Below are 15,065 nucleotides of genomic sequence, written 5' to 3'. Positions count from 1 at the left end.
ACGAACTCTGAAACCGTTTTAAAAAAAATGATCATAACATTAAAGTTTCAAAAAAAAATTATTGAGCTTTTTTATTTAAAATATGTCATTACATGATTAAAATAAACGACAAACACATGGTTTTCGGTTTTATTTATTTTCAAATAGCTTTTACTTTCACTTGGTCACTCATACTAAAATAAGGATATTTTAACTGAAAACTTTGGAATTTGGATTTTTTTTTCTGAATGAATGTTTTTGATTGACGATCCTTGATGTTTTGGAAATCAGTGATATTGAAAATTGTTTTTGAATTTCACCTGTATATTTTATCAATGTAGGAATGTGAGTATGATCGTTTCCGATAAAGATTTTTCATCGATAAGTAAATAGAGTGCATGTTATGCACAATAACGCCTACATTTTCATTTTGTCTAATTAAAAGATTTTTGGAGCCGGGAAGACAATGACAAGCTTGAACATTGTAGCATTGGTGGTCTTAGCAACAGTTTTCACTGGTAAGCCTTTTTCAATTATTGCTTCTTCCACATAGTAATCCTTATAGTTAACAATATCTATTTCATTTGATAATATTTAAGTAAAGCTATTTTTTTAATTAAAGAGGGCGCTTCATGATTAAAAAATGTATTGCAATTAAGGATTGAGATAGGAACTAAAACAATAACCATGATATGTTTTTATACGTCGCCATGGTCAAATGAGAGAACGGTTGAAACGAAGTGGGGATAACTCTTCAATTTGCAACAAGAATCATAAAAGTACAGGTCTTAAGAAAAAGCTGTTCTGGAAATGAGAATACTTTGTTTTTCTATATTCCATTATAACAATCGAAGTCAACCCTTTTCCACAACTTCTTTCTTTTGTTTTGTTTTTTTAATGTAATTCGTTATGACTACATGTAAATTTGCCCTATTTCCCTATATCGGCGACATCTACATAATATTAAATGTCAACGTATTTCATATGGTAAGGTAGCCGTTGATTAAAAGATTTTTAATCCAATGCTACATATATTTCACTTTAAAAATAAATGGTAAAGATAAATGGTATTGATCTAATTTTTTTATTCTAAAAATTTTGGAAACCACACGTTCTTTTAATTTACGTTTAGTACAGTCGGAACACCTGGTTCATTAACAGGGGTTTTGTAAGGTGTTCATGTACTTCTGTTTCCTTGTACTTGCTAGTTGTGTTATAATATCTTTGATGTGTGTGTCTGTTTTTTCTGCCAGGTTTTTATCCTTGAAATATATTTTTGAAATGTCACTAGGATCTTGTATCCTTTGATTGCTCTTTCCAACTAATTTAAGCATTTCTCGAAATATTATGCAAATACTTGTAATTGTAATACCTAAAACACCGAGGCTTCATTATTGTGTTGCACATCGTAGAACCTCCCTGTGAAAGGTTTGGCTTCCTATTTTGTTCATTTTAGAATTGAATACTTCTTGTATACAGTTTTGCATTTGGATTGAGATCTTCCTATTTATAACTTTTTATTTTAACAAAAAAGTATATCTTAAATGTTTGAATGTTTTTAAAGGTATATCTGCTATGCCGACCAGTATTATTAGTTGGTCTCCTGATCCCCATGTTGTATGTTATGGCGAGACAGTAAAGTTACAATGCACATTTCAAGCTTTGGTTCCAGGCGTTCTGGTAATGTTCTTTTTAAGAAGAGTTCTAAAGCAACGTTCAAATAGAGAGAGTAAAACAACGTTTGTGCAAGAAAAAAGCTTCACTCCTTACCCTTTTGTTCTTTTATTACGCGTTTTGTATTCATTAAAATTTATTCATTCATGAATTAAAACATGTGAGTTATAAACGACAAGAAAACAAACAAGGGATTTAAAAAATCATGATCAATTGTTATTTTGCACATAGTCCTAATTTAAAAAAACCTGCTATAATCATGTATTGAGGTGTTCGATTATTAGTATCTACAATGAGTACGACATTTAACTTCAAATAATTTAATTGTTCACCCCTTCAGTAAATGAAAATTACTCGATGAAATGACCAAGATGGTAAATGGCGTTATGTTCAAATATATTTACGGTCTTGATATGTGGTAAACTTCCCATTCTATGGTACAATGTACATTGGGGAAAAAGTATGGGGAATAAGGATTCGTGTATAGAATGGGAATTGTGAATATGCAGAATATATAAGTCTTAGAATAATAATCTATATGAAATGTGTATTAAATTAAATACAAAATAACAGTTTATATGTTTTAGATTTTTAAAATATTTAAATCAATTGGATTATAAAAATGGGGAAAGGGAATGGAGATGATACAAGGCGTAAATGTGAAGTTTATACCATTTAAAAGCTTTAAATCTATATCTGATAGGACATTCCTGTAAATAAAATGAAGTTGAATGTTGTACTCGCTGTAAGACTAATGTTCAAACTGAGTTGTGTTTTGATGATTTTTTTTATACATAACAGGTGCAATGGTTAAAAGCGCGCAGTATCAAAGACAATCAACACACAATGTTACTGTTAACGACCAACGAAATTGTAAATGTTGATGACGATAAATATGAGATTAACAGAACGGAAAATAATATGGGAATAAAGTACGAACTATCTTTAAAAAAACTCGAAAATAAAGATAAAGATACTTTCATATGTCAGTTTAAACTTCCGGGTAGAGAAGTGGAAGATTGGCAGACGAAGGCCATCAAAATAGAAAATATTGAATGTAAGTTAATGGAGATATAATTAAAAAAAGAGAACAGTACAATGTTATATCGGACTTTACAAAGTAAATAAGTCTCCGAAACTTTTGTTAAGGTTAGATTCTTAAAACTACAATTGCACATTGTAAGTTTTGGATGTGTTTTTGCTTTGTCTTTTGTTTTGGTGTTTTGGTGTTGTTTGGTTTTACAATTACATGTATCTCTATTATCCGTTCCAATTATTAGCATTAAGTGTCTATTCTCTCCATGTTTTGAGAAAAATATACCGTTAAATAGAGATTTTTGGACCATGGTGCATAATTTGACCAAAACTGATCGAAGTGAAATAAAACGAAAAACTTCTCGTATTATTTGCTTTGGCAGTACACACATAATAACTACCAAAATGATTAAAAGATATAAGCTAACGTTTGCTGCATGTCACTCACAAATTGAACCATAGAAGAAAACTGCCTTGTTTATAACACGTAATGTATTGTGTAAGAATTCTAAATAAATGCCACGAGCGATGAATCACTTAATTTAAAAAAATCTTACTCTTAAAGACAGATGCATATCCAAGTGTATCTGGAATGACTACTGTCCCCAACATTTGGGAGTTTGTATATGTAAACCAGGGTACTCCAGAAAGGGAAAATTATGTTGTAAGTAAAACCCTAAATATAGTTTTTGACGATCCATGACATACAATGCATCTATATAAAAAAGAAAATACAAAAAAATGAAAGTGAGTAAAGAGGAATCACGGGAACCAAGGTGATGACAGAAATTAAAATAATGTAATTCAGGGACAAAGAACGATGAAAACAGATATACACAACAAAAAACATTAAGTAACTAAAATAATACATACAAAGTAACAAAAGCAGATGAACAACTCAGACTCCAGTTAAAACTGGGAGCATCGACTAGGTGCACTAGTTAGGTAAGCGTCTTTTGCTGTTCTAGGAACATCCGCCGAGTTGGTCATAAAAAGTCAAGTCTGGGGTAGACACAAGAGGAACGGAAAACTATTACACGTTGAACAAATCAGTTTCAATAGTGCAGATTGATACACCGTAATGACAGACGAGTTCATGATGGCGACCATAAAACTTCTGTAGTGATGACGTCAATCTTGGGCCAACATAACCCAGTTCAAGATGCATAACTGTAAGAAGTCTAGCGCGTATAACATAACAAAATAACAAATAATGCTTATTCAAAGGAAATTGTAAATGTGTCTTTAACATGTTTAGACATGACCAAATACTGGAGAGTTAAACGGACTTGGTTTATTTACATAACAAATTTGTAAGGTTTTGTCATTCACTAACTCTTCATGAATTGTGCTATTTATTTACGAGAAAGTGCATGTGTTCTATCTCATTTGTGGGTGAAGTAATGACATCTTGCACAGCCAAAGGATTTTTTTGTTCTTTGGCGACCATAAAACTTCTGTAGTGATGACTTCAATCTTATGCCAACATAACCCAGTTCAAGATGCATAACTGTAAGAAGTCTAGCGCGTATAACATAACAAAATAACAAATAATGCTTATTCAATAGAAATTTGTGATTATTGTATGATGCACAATACGTGACTATATCTCTGTCATATGTAATTAATGTCATCTCTTATGTGCAGAATCATATAACCTAAGAGTGATTTAGTGTAATTTAAGTATAATATCTGTCTGATTCCTACCTGTCCAACAGCCGAAAACTAGACAAAAATAAGATGATGACAATAAAAATGGAAACAAAATTAAACTTTAAAACCTCGGTACTGTTTGTTTACAGAAATTCCGTGATATGTTTAGTGTGTAGCATAATTATAAGTAGTTTTAATTTGTTTGGTTTTTTTTCTATTAGTTTGATTATAAAATTATAATTATTAACCTTTTTTACACAAAGTATAACCAGACAAGATGAAGTCAACGAGTGATCATCAGTTCGCTGCTAAAGAAAATAGTCTTTAAAAAACGAAAAAAGCTGAAAAAAAGGTGAGAAATATATAAGTTTCAATGAACTGTATTAATATTTTTTTTAGCCCAGCTCAAATAGAGTATTTCTTTGCTCATGTTTTTGTTTTTATTTTAGTTAAAACATGTACCAAAAGATGCCATAGTAAAGCTTATTGTATAAGAGGTATTTGTAAATGTAATAGAGGATACAGTGGAAATGGCCAGTACTGTAGTAAGTGAACACAAGCTTGAAATATATCTTAACACTTTGCTAATGCTTGGCAAATGTAAATACATTTAAACGTTGACAAATATGAGTTACCTGATAATTAGGTTCAACATCTGTCATCTACTGTTAAAAAATAGCGTAAAAGCATAGCTTACATTGTGACGATAAAATAAGTTGTTTATTTGTTTCCTTAAAACAATTACTGATTGACAAATGTAGCACTTCGTCTTCGTCTTAGTTCTAAACTATCCTTCAAAAATTGACAGTGATTTAATGTTTTTGCTATAAAGTGCTTTTCCTGTTCGATTTCGGATGGAGCCATCTCTGGAAACTCAGCTATCTGTTTTGCTAGTAATGCAATATTTTCATGTTGCAGATGGATACACCGTAACGATCCACGAGTTCATAATGACAACCATAAAACCCTGTTCCAGGAGACTCTAGTAATAAGTCTAGCGCGATACAGAAAGTCTGTGCAGTTACGGCAAGCTCTGGTATAACGTTTGAATTGTGATATGAAAACTCCATACGCATGTGCTGAAGGGATGTTGCCACAGATGAAAGGAAAGTTGACAATTCATCACGTTTGTCATAAACTTTGCTCAATAGTTTCTCTAAGTGTAGGCCAAGATATGAGGCTGACCTCACAGTGTCTGTTGTATCCTTTATCTCAAGTTCTTTGGGGTAGATGCGATGTATCAAATCCCTGAAATTAGGATTGTTAAACGATAATTCGTCATCCATATAGCTGAAACTGAGATCAAAAGATGTAGCCAAACGATGTTCTTTCTTTCGGATCAGATCAGCTATATAGTCAGCCTTGTAAGAGTGAAGGAATAGGTCAGCAAGTAGAAGAGCACAATTTGTTACCATTGGAATGGCGACTGTTTTTGTTTTTGTTTTTTGTTTTTTCCTGAAAAACGCGTTCACTACATTGGACAAATATTTTGTCGATCAAAACTTCTACATTTTGAAAACATCTTTTTCTCTATACTTGGAAGATGATTTGAAATTATTTTTAACAAGAACTGTATATTTTATGATTAAGAAATGTTTATCTGAAATCAAAGTAACTTTTAAAGGAAATTGTAAATGTGTCTTTAACATGTTTAGACATGACCAAATACTGGAGAGTTAAACGGACTTGGTTTATTTACGTAACAAATAGTAAGGTTTTGTCATTCACTAACTCTTTATGAATTGTGCTATTTATTTACGGGAACGTGCATGTGTGGGTGAAGTAAGGACATCTTGCACAGCTAAAGGATTTTTTTGTTCCTTTAAGGATAATAAGTAGGTTGTTTAAAAATTTCAGAAAAAAAATTGTAGGAGAAGTTGTCATAGCAATGCTCTTTGTGTAAAAGGCAGATGTCAGTGCAATCGAGGATATATAGGAAAAGGATTTCGTTGTATTAGTGAGTGTATTTATATAACACTTTGAACAAATTGGAAAAGCTACTAAAACTAGCTGTAGTAAATTTGACATACCAACAAAAATATAATTCTGTATTCATATTGACGCTTTCATTTTATGTAATGTTAATTTGATATTAGGAAGAGGAAATGCAAACGGACGTCGGCGAAGAAGTTTGCTTGGAGGTTTCTAAACTGGTCAATATACTATTAGGTAAAATTTTATACATAATCAGTCTAAAAATTCAATCGATTACAACAAAGCTTACCTCTCCTTACGCAAGTTTGTCTTTCTTCTGGCAGTCTCTTAGAATTAGTTTGACATTGATATCAGTACACAGTGAGAATATGATATACCGCATATCTATGGCAGCATGGATGCATCATCAACGGGATACATATTCAAAAATAGGGAAAAAATCGAATGAAGAAAATGGGGCATCCTTTTGTAAATGAATTCTGCCAAAGTGTCATATTGATAGATAAAAACACGTTAAAAATATTGTCCTATTTATCAGCATAAGTTTCTGATATAGACCTGAGGCCTTTATCACGAGGTAAGATATCAGGTTAAGGCTGTTTAGGAAGGTAATATTAAGGATTCACTAAAGGAAAATACCGAAAGGTTCGTATTTCATTATTGAATGCCATAATACTAAATAGTCATCTTCTTAAACACAAACTTTATGAGTCATTTTTAAATCAGTATTTGAGGTCATTGAAGTGCATATAAATGTTTCAGACTGCCATTAAATATAAATCTTTATGAGTCCATATTTATCTATAAAATCAATCAAAAATATTTAATTTACAGAAATAAAATAAAGGCTACTCTTTGTTATGGATTCTAAATCTAAAAACAATATAAAATTGTAACAATTAAATTACTCAAAATGAATCAAAATGGAAGCCATTTATATTGGGGCTGCTTTAAATTATATTTATACCTACTTTCACCTTCTCTTTACATGTAGTTAGGACAAAATATTGACAGCCATTTGAGGTTATTAGGTATTGGGGTTAGGTAATGAAACTTGAATTACCCTACAACTTTTTGAATGTTTACACGGGGATGCTAGAACATTTTAAGATACATATATTGTTTTAAAATAATAATTGTTTGCTTAAATGATAAATATACATGTATACAGAAAAAAAGAATAGCACACTACCCTTTTACAAATTTATTATACAGCCTTTGAAATAAGAGTAATTGGTAGATTTGATTTGCACACCACAATTTTTCGAAGGTAAAGAAGAAATTGAAATTTTACGTTAAAACTTAACATGATATTTTGGGAAGCAGAATGAGAATTTGAAGTTCAAAACATTCAGAAATATGCTTAACTTTGAACAAATTCTCACTGAGAATAGGGTCTTAGAACGGCTCATGCAAAATTGTTGAATCAGAAATCTAGGTAACGTTAGTTAACACGCTGACATTACACCACGCTCACATACTTTCATTCCTCAGAAATTTTCAATTCGTATACCTCAATGTACTTCACCCTACTTTTACGCTAAAATAAATGAAATCATTAGAATTAATATCATTTTTTTAATTTCCTTGAAAAGAAAAATATACTGTTTGTATGCCCAGTTGTTGCAAAACTGCTTAAATTGCTGATTGCTTTCCATTAAATTGAATACTTCAAGAATAACGTAGAATGGTTTTGATATTTAATTCATATTTAAAAATTGTATAATATGAATACTGTGTATATATAGTTAAAATAGAGTTTATTCTAAAATAGAACTTTTTTTCATTTTCTTATATCCACTTATAACGAATAAGCTTTCATAAGGGGACATTAACCATGGTTATAGATTTGGGTAATGTAATGCAGACAACAACATTGTTGATTAAAATAAATTTGACAAACCTTTGAACTTCTACAGTATAAGTAATTTTAACAACTTATTCTAATTCAGTGCAAATTTTATTAAACCATTCCGCGAATAATCTGAAAGAAAATATAAATTTAAGCTTATATTTCACGCATCATTTCATCGACAAAAATTACTGCCCTGAACTCGCTCATTTTTTAGGAGTTTAAAAAATTGTTGCACTTTATTATAATTGTCTGTAACTGTTTATTTTCTTTTCTTTATTATTGTGTTTCTCAGAAACTTCTGTATTCCATTTTCATGTCACATTTTTGAAGATTGATATTTATTTGAAATTTGATAATTGTGCAAAAACATGATAAATTCAAACTATAGGATGTTTTGAATTCATATTTGTCTTTAAACAATAACAACTCTTACTAAGATGTGACTACTACAATATATGTAAGGCTTTTATTCCATGTTTCTCCTTGTTAGAACTTTCAGTGGGACTGCTTTCATGAACATGGAAATACTATATAACGAAGAAACGATGAAATGCTCATGTAACCTACTTTTACGCTAAAAAAATGAAATCACTCCCATTCAAGACTACCCCCACACACTCTCACACACTAATTTCTGTGATAATTAATTACAGTTAAGGTTTATTTTGCTACTAATCATTTACAAAAATTTGAAAAAAAATCTATCCACACAAATAGGAACCCTTTCCACGTCACAAGCCTAATTGTTAATACTTGTAACAACTCGATGCGTTTTTCTTGAAAAGCAAATGACGCTACCCCTACCAATGCGCCTGATCAGTACTCCGTTTATTGTGGAGTTCGAGGTGCTCAATTACGTTTGTTTATTTTTTCGTATCTTTTTGGTTATTTCATATTCTTTGATGAGTGTGTCCGTTTTCCGTGAATTGCATTATATTGATTTCCGCCAAAAATTTTGGTTACCTTGATTATTCTTGATAATTCCCCCTTCGATAAAATTGACCTTATATACCGATTTTTAGAAACATAAAATCTGAGATCAATTGCTGCTGGCCATTCATTTAAGTTTGAAGGATGTTAGTCAAGCAATGGAGGATCTATCATCTTGGACACAACCAGATTTCTAAAGTTGATAACTGTTATGATGCAGCTATGTGGATGGATATTGAGTTCCCACAAAGTTAATAGGAAAACAATACCATCCCAACGATTCACAAATAAAAAAATAAAGAGCATACGGCATAATTCAATACATTGAAAAAAAATAATCACAGAAACAGAAAATTGTAAAACAAAAATAAAGAAATAGAAGAGCAATTAACTTTTCTATAAAATATAATCTTGAATGAAGTCGTCTGATTATCGTCATTGCTCTACTATTAATTAGAAATGAAATTTGCATTTTAATTTAACCTAGACTCATTAACTATTAGATTTATTATATCTAATATATATCTTAGTTTCTTTCCATCTTCCTTTAGTGGTACTATTTAAATGAAATTGTCATTTTTTCCATGGAACAATTTGAAAATAAAAGTTAACTTGTACATATGTATATATTTCCTATGCATAAACAGAATGATTTACATATATTTTATTCAACACAGGTGATTATGACTAAAGGGTATTTTACTCAATTGACAGCTGGTCAAACATTTCATTTGTCAAATGTCAATTATTCACGGCTGTCTATGCAGATATTTTGACAAGAGGGTGTTACGGAGGGTACTGTGGTGTTTTGATGATCAACAAGTCTCAAATCTCTCAAATCATGTGGTTTGCCTTCTAGATACGATTAATCGATTGAGATTCAGTAATTTATTCTCTGTCAAAATCATTATTCACTATTCAGGTAAACTTTAGGCACTGTTTTTTTCTTCTTAAACAAAACGTAAATGATAAATCTAGGGCGTATTTTTGGCATTTACTTCAACGCTAGATTAAAAATAGATAGAAGTAGAAGTGGAAATATTGGCCAATGGAGTAGTACATTTGTTATACATAAAACGATTGTTTACAGAAAAAAGCAAAAATTTATTATATGTTGATGTTAAAATATATGTGAACATGAAGAGGAAAAGTTTAAAAGTAATGCTATACTGAAATGATTTGTAAATAGAATAAAGAACAATCGATTACAATCTATAATCAGTCGATTGCCACTTGTCCATAAGAAAAGATAACCGACTGTAAATGTGAAAAGATCGTACAACACTAGCATAGTGGTTCAAGAGAAAGGGTAGGTTTTGTCTCTGGATTGCATTCTTTTGATTTCCGCTAGAAATTTGGTTTCCTTGAATACTCTCCCAGGCTATTATTACTTAAAATAATGAAATTAATTTGATGTATATTTTCAGTTGCGGTAGGCTGACGAGGTCATAACTACGATGTAAACATGTAACAATACGATATTGAATAAACGTTTGAAAAGCTCAAAAATGTAACTTTTCATGATTATCAAACACACATAAATATTATTATTACAAAAATATAGAGAAACAAATAGGTTACCACCTCCCATTACATGGAACACGAATACTCAAACAACACAACCAACAATTTTTCAGTGAACTATAAAATAAGGAAGTTGTATTCCGTTTGATCATCTAAAGCAGCCAATTGCAAAAGCTCAAAACACAAATACACCAAAAGGAAAAACAAAAATCCAGCAAACAGCTTTATTCTTTTGATAGAGAAAAACAAAACATTTATGTATAGAGAGCAACTCATTAAGCGAAGATGTAAGACGAATCGCTCGTGAGAACTATATTCTGTTATTCAATACTCTTTTTTTAGGGGGGTGCACGAAAAGCTATGTCTCAACACATAGCTGTGTGTGTAAATTAACGCATACGTAGTTGACAATTTACATTTGTTCCTTTCAAGCGGACATGTATATGCACTTCAAATCTGCATATTCCAAAGCATCATGTTTTAAGCATTGTGGTTGTCACCTTAAATTTGTGACCAAGCGGTAAATGTGATTTATTTAAATTATTGTCGTTTAAATGGAGACCTTTTGTGCATGATGGTCTTGTTGAGAATATGTTTCAGGGTAGACCGGTTTTCTGTTAAAAACATAGATAATGGTTTTTGTCCCTTATTTTTTTTAGATTGCCTTTAACTGTTTACATACATGGCCCAACGTAAAGTATTTATCTTTTCATTAAGGGAAAACATACATTGACTTGCAAGAGAACAATCATTGTGTTACAAAGCACCGTGCTTGTGATGTCTTTCGTTTAAACATTTTATGTAGCTCATGACTTATATTAAACATTGATGTTAATGGGTATGAAAGAATTAATATCTTTTTTTTTTATTTCCTTGAAAAGAAAAATATACTATTTGTATGCCCAGTAGTTGCAAAACTGCTTAAATTGCTGATTGCTTTCCATTAAATTGAATAGTTCAAGAATAACGTAGAATGGTTTTAATATTTAATTCATATTTAAAAATTGTATAATATGAATACTGTGTATATATAGTTAAAATAGAGTTTATTCTAAAATAGAACTTTTTTTTCATTTTCTTATATCCACTTATAACGAATAAGCTTTCATAAGGGGACATTAACCATGGTTATAGATTTGGGTAATGTAATGCAGACAACAACATTGTTGATTAAAATAAATTTGACAAACCTTTGAACTTCTACAGTATAAGTAATTTTAACAACTTATTCTAATTCAGTGCAAATTTTATTAAACCATTCCACGCATAATCTGAAAGGAGATATAAATTTTAGCTTATATTTCATACATCATTTCATCGACAAAAATTACTGCCCTGAACTCGCTCAATTTTTAGGAGTTTAAAAAATTGTTGCACTTTATTATAATTGTCTGTAACTGTTTATTTTCTTTTCTTTATTATTGTGTTTCTCAGAAACTTCTGTATTCCATTTTCATGTCACATTTTTGAAGATTGATATTTATTTGAAATTTGATAATTGTGCAAAAACATGATAAATTCAAACTATAAAAATAGAATCCCAAAACAGTCAGTTATATCGAGAAAAAACATTCAAACTCGAATGCAATAAATTAGAAGATACACACATATGTTTGTCTTGTTTAGTCATTAACACACGTTTAAGAACTTATGACAGACAAGAGCAGGAATTTACAGTTGAAAAATTCAAATGAGGCTTAACAAAGCTTAACAAACCGGTTCTAATGCAATATTTCTTGAACTAGCAACAATAATGCAGCATTTGTATTTTTACTGTATATATATTTGCCATTGTTGCTAGATTTACTTTCACCTTTTATTGCACAAAACTTATAAAAGTAAAAGAAGTGACCAAATAATTGAAAACATTTTATTTTAAAGAAACATATTTGAATGACATACGATTTTGCGTCAACACAATTGTAACATAGCATAAGAGAATACTTTTGATAATGGCGAACTAAATATCGGCAAAAATACCGAAATGTCAGTAGTGGGATAATTTCAATACGTCAAAATAAAAAACAAACGTGAACGTGAACACGAAATGCATGCACAATGTAGCTAACCGAATAAAAATATTTCATATAAAAACAAAAGATGAGGAAAAACAGACGTTACAAAAAAACCTAAAGCACTAACATTTTGGACTACAAAAATACCGAGAAAGACATCAGGTGCTCCGGGAGGATAAGCATGTCCTTCTCCATTAGAAACACTTGTCAGATTGCAAGTGCGTATAATCCAGTAATAGTCTAGTTAACGTGATGCATATCCCCGACACGGATAATAAACAGGTCCAGGAAAAACCGATTCACACGTGAGTGATGTTATTTTATTCATCAAAGTGTCAAGAAGTTAATAAAGTATAATAATCCAGAAAGTTTGACATTTATCATAAATAGACAAATTAAATTAAGATGATAAAAAACAGGATCAAATATAGACATAGATAATGATAGAAAGATCTGATGGTATCGAAACATGTGTAATGTTACATAGTGTATTGTAGAACTTAATCACATAACTACATGGTTTTTCAAAATAGTTTTTTTTTAATTATCTTAAGGTTCATGTGACCTTCACTAGGTGTAAATTCATAAATAAATCTATCCATATTTAAAGTCAAATAGACCAAATAATCATCAATTGACAGATTCATTACCTAAATCAAGCTGTATACCAGGTTTATACTGAAGTATTGGTTTAACATTAAGTTAAGTGTATAAGTTTATATGAGATAATTTAGATTACTAAATAAAACATATTGTTATGTAATACAAGGCGTTTGTTTAGTTTGCCGTTAGGGGTAAAACATCGGAAGACATAACAGTCAAGGTAAAACTCGCCTTCAATGTGGAAGATAGAATACTTGAGGGAGACGGGTTTTGATTGTTTGTTTGTTTGTTTTTTTTTTATTTATTAATTTTTTGTGGGCAAAACAAGACAAAGGTTGAAATAGAAGTAGAAATAACAAAAGTTTTAAGTTTGAACGAAACAAAACTGCAACACACGAAATAAAGAACCGTACTGCATGAGCTGCAGGATTTGGGTTCACCTTGGTACGAACACAACATGTGGCGAAGGACAGCGTAAAATGGAGTGAACTTGTTGCGACCTTCTGTTTGAAGAGCATAGATGAAATTAGGTTTTTAAATAAATGTTTAAATATCCGATGATTTTCTCTATTAGGGGTTATTCGTCGAACACTAATACTAAATATGCTACTGAACGGTACGCTACTTATACTATCAAATGATACTGATCTTTTTAATGGATGTTAAATTATTCCTTAATTAAAAAGATATTTTATGTTGCGAAGTGGCTCAAATTAAATGTAAATAAGAATAATGAATAAGTGAACAATAGCCATGTTTAAAGGGTAGAAATGAACAACAAACAAATAGAATATAGTTTTTACAAAATAAAGAATATGGGCCCACATTTTCGGACTAACGGCCTTCTTTAGGGGTAAAAAGTACTGAAAAGAAAACTGCCGACACACACCACCTCTAATGAATCAGCTAATAGCTTTTTCACTTACTCAAATGATCTTAATTTTAAAACCCAAACGCGTTTTTAAGGTCAATATTTTTAAGATTTTTCTTCCTTTATAAACAGTGTTTTCATAATAAAATAGAAGGGAATAACTACATTTAGAATAAACAGCTGATAAACAAAACATGAAACCTGGTTTTTCGTCGTCAGAAAATTTTTCCGGAAACATCGTATTCACATTTTCAATGGTCAACATCGAAACCTTCTGTATAAAACTTAGAAAATCAAACAAACGCGTTTTTATGACTCGTCATCAAAATGCTCTTCCCAAAACATCGTATTCACACTTTCAATTGTCAACATCGAAACCTTCGGTATAAAAATATATAATTGCTGGTTTGAAATAAGTAAACATCAGGAAAATTTCTGGAAGGAAATAAAAAACACCCAACAGAAGGATATAAACCATGTACCACAAAATTTACAATTTGATATGAAGTGGTACATGTATATGCAGCATATAGAAAACACTACAGTTATTACGAAAAAAATTTCTCTCTTATTTTATTGGCCGACAATTACTTTTACTTAATTTGTCATTTTTCAACACAGATCATGTTGACATTGTTGCTTCTACATGTTGCGATACATCTCTATCTGACGTTTTGTAGTGGGGATCAGATAAATAATCTGAAACAAGTTGATTTTCTGGAAGTTATTGGTGTGTATAAAAGCTGTATTTATGTTGTAAGTTTTTTTTTTGCTCATAGATTTTTGTAAAAGAACGTTATGACCATCAACATCTGCACCACATTAACCAGCCACATATTATTTTCCTATATGTAACTTATTATCAAAGATGACAGCTATTTACTCACTTTTCATTTTATAGGAGAGATTGGTGGGAATAACTTCAGAAAGTTAACCACTGATAACAACAGTTTGATTTGACAATGATCACAGACTTTGATGTGTTTTTAGG

At 30.7% G+C, this 15,065-nt stretch overlaps 1 protein-coding gene and 1 long non-coding RNA gene across 2 annotated transcripts; both read left to right on the top strand.

Moving 5' to 3' along the window:
* The first annotated feature begins 363 nt into the window (after nucleotides 1–363).
* LOC148628330 (uncharacterized) lies at nucleotides 364–2,730 on the top strand. The gene is made up of 3 exons (XM_088565650.1): nucleotides 364–497; nucleotides 1,544–1,659; nucleotides 2,455–2,730. The coding sequence occupies exons 1-3, from the start codon at nucleotides 446–448 to the stop codon at nucleotides 2,728–2,730; spliced, it is 444 nt and encodes a 147-aa protein (XP_088421776.1). The 5' UTR covers nucleotides 364–445.
* A 533-nt stretch (nucleotides 2,731–3,263) lies between these two features.
* Nucleotides 3,264–10,565, top strand: LOC148628329 (uncharacterized). Its single transcript, XR_015922904.1, has 4 exons — nucleotides 3,264–3,352; nucleotides 4,791–4,886; nucleotides 6,438–6,510; nucleotides 10,489–10,565. It is a non-coding gene; the product is annotated as an uncharacterized LOC148628329 (long non-coding RNA).
* The last annotated feature ends 4,500 nt before the right edge of the window (nucleotides 10,566–15,065 follow it).

The sequence above is a fragment of the Perna viridis genome, chromosome 1, assembly GCF_037379345.1.
Source record: "Perna viridis isolate PV_CMFRI_1.1 ecotype Kerala chromosome 1, ASM3737934v1, whole genome shotgun sequence".
In the NCBI taxonomy this organism is placed as follows: domain Eukaryota; kingdom Metazoa; phylum Mollusca; class Bivalvia; order Mytilida; family Mytilidae; genus Perna; species Perna viridis.
The sequence above is the reverse complement of the archived record's forward strand: the minus strand, read 5'-3'. Positions and strand labels throughout refer to the sequence as shown.

Excerpts from the sequence above, each read along its gene's own strand:
- LOC148628330 (XM_088565650.1), top strand. The coding sequence starts at position 446 with ATGACAAGCTTGAACATTGTAGCATTGGTGGTCTTAGCAACAGTTTTC. Across the intron at positions 498-1,543 it reads CTTAGCAACAGTTTTCACTG|GTATATCTGCTATGCCGACC; the intron begins GTAAGCCTTTTT and ends ATGTTTTTAAAG. Across the intron at positions 1,660-2,454 it reads CTTTGGTTCCAGGCGTTCTG|GTGCAATGGTTAAAAGCGCG; the intron begins GTAATGTTCTTT and ends TATACATAACAG.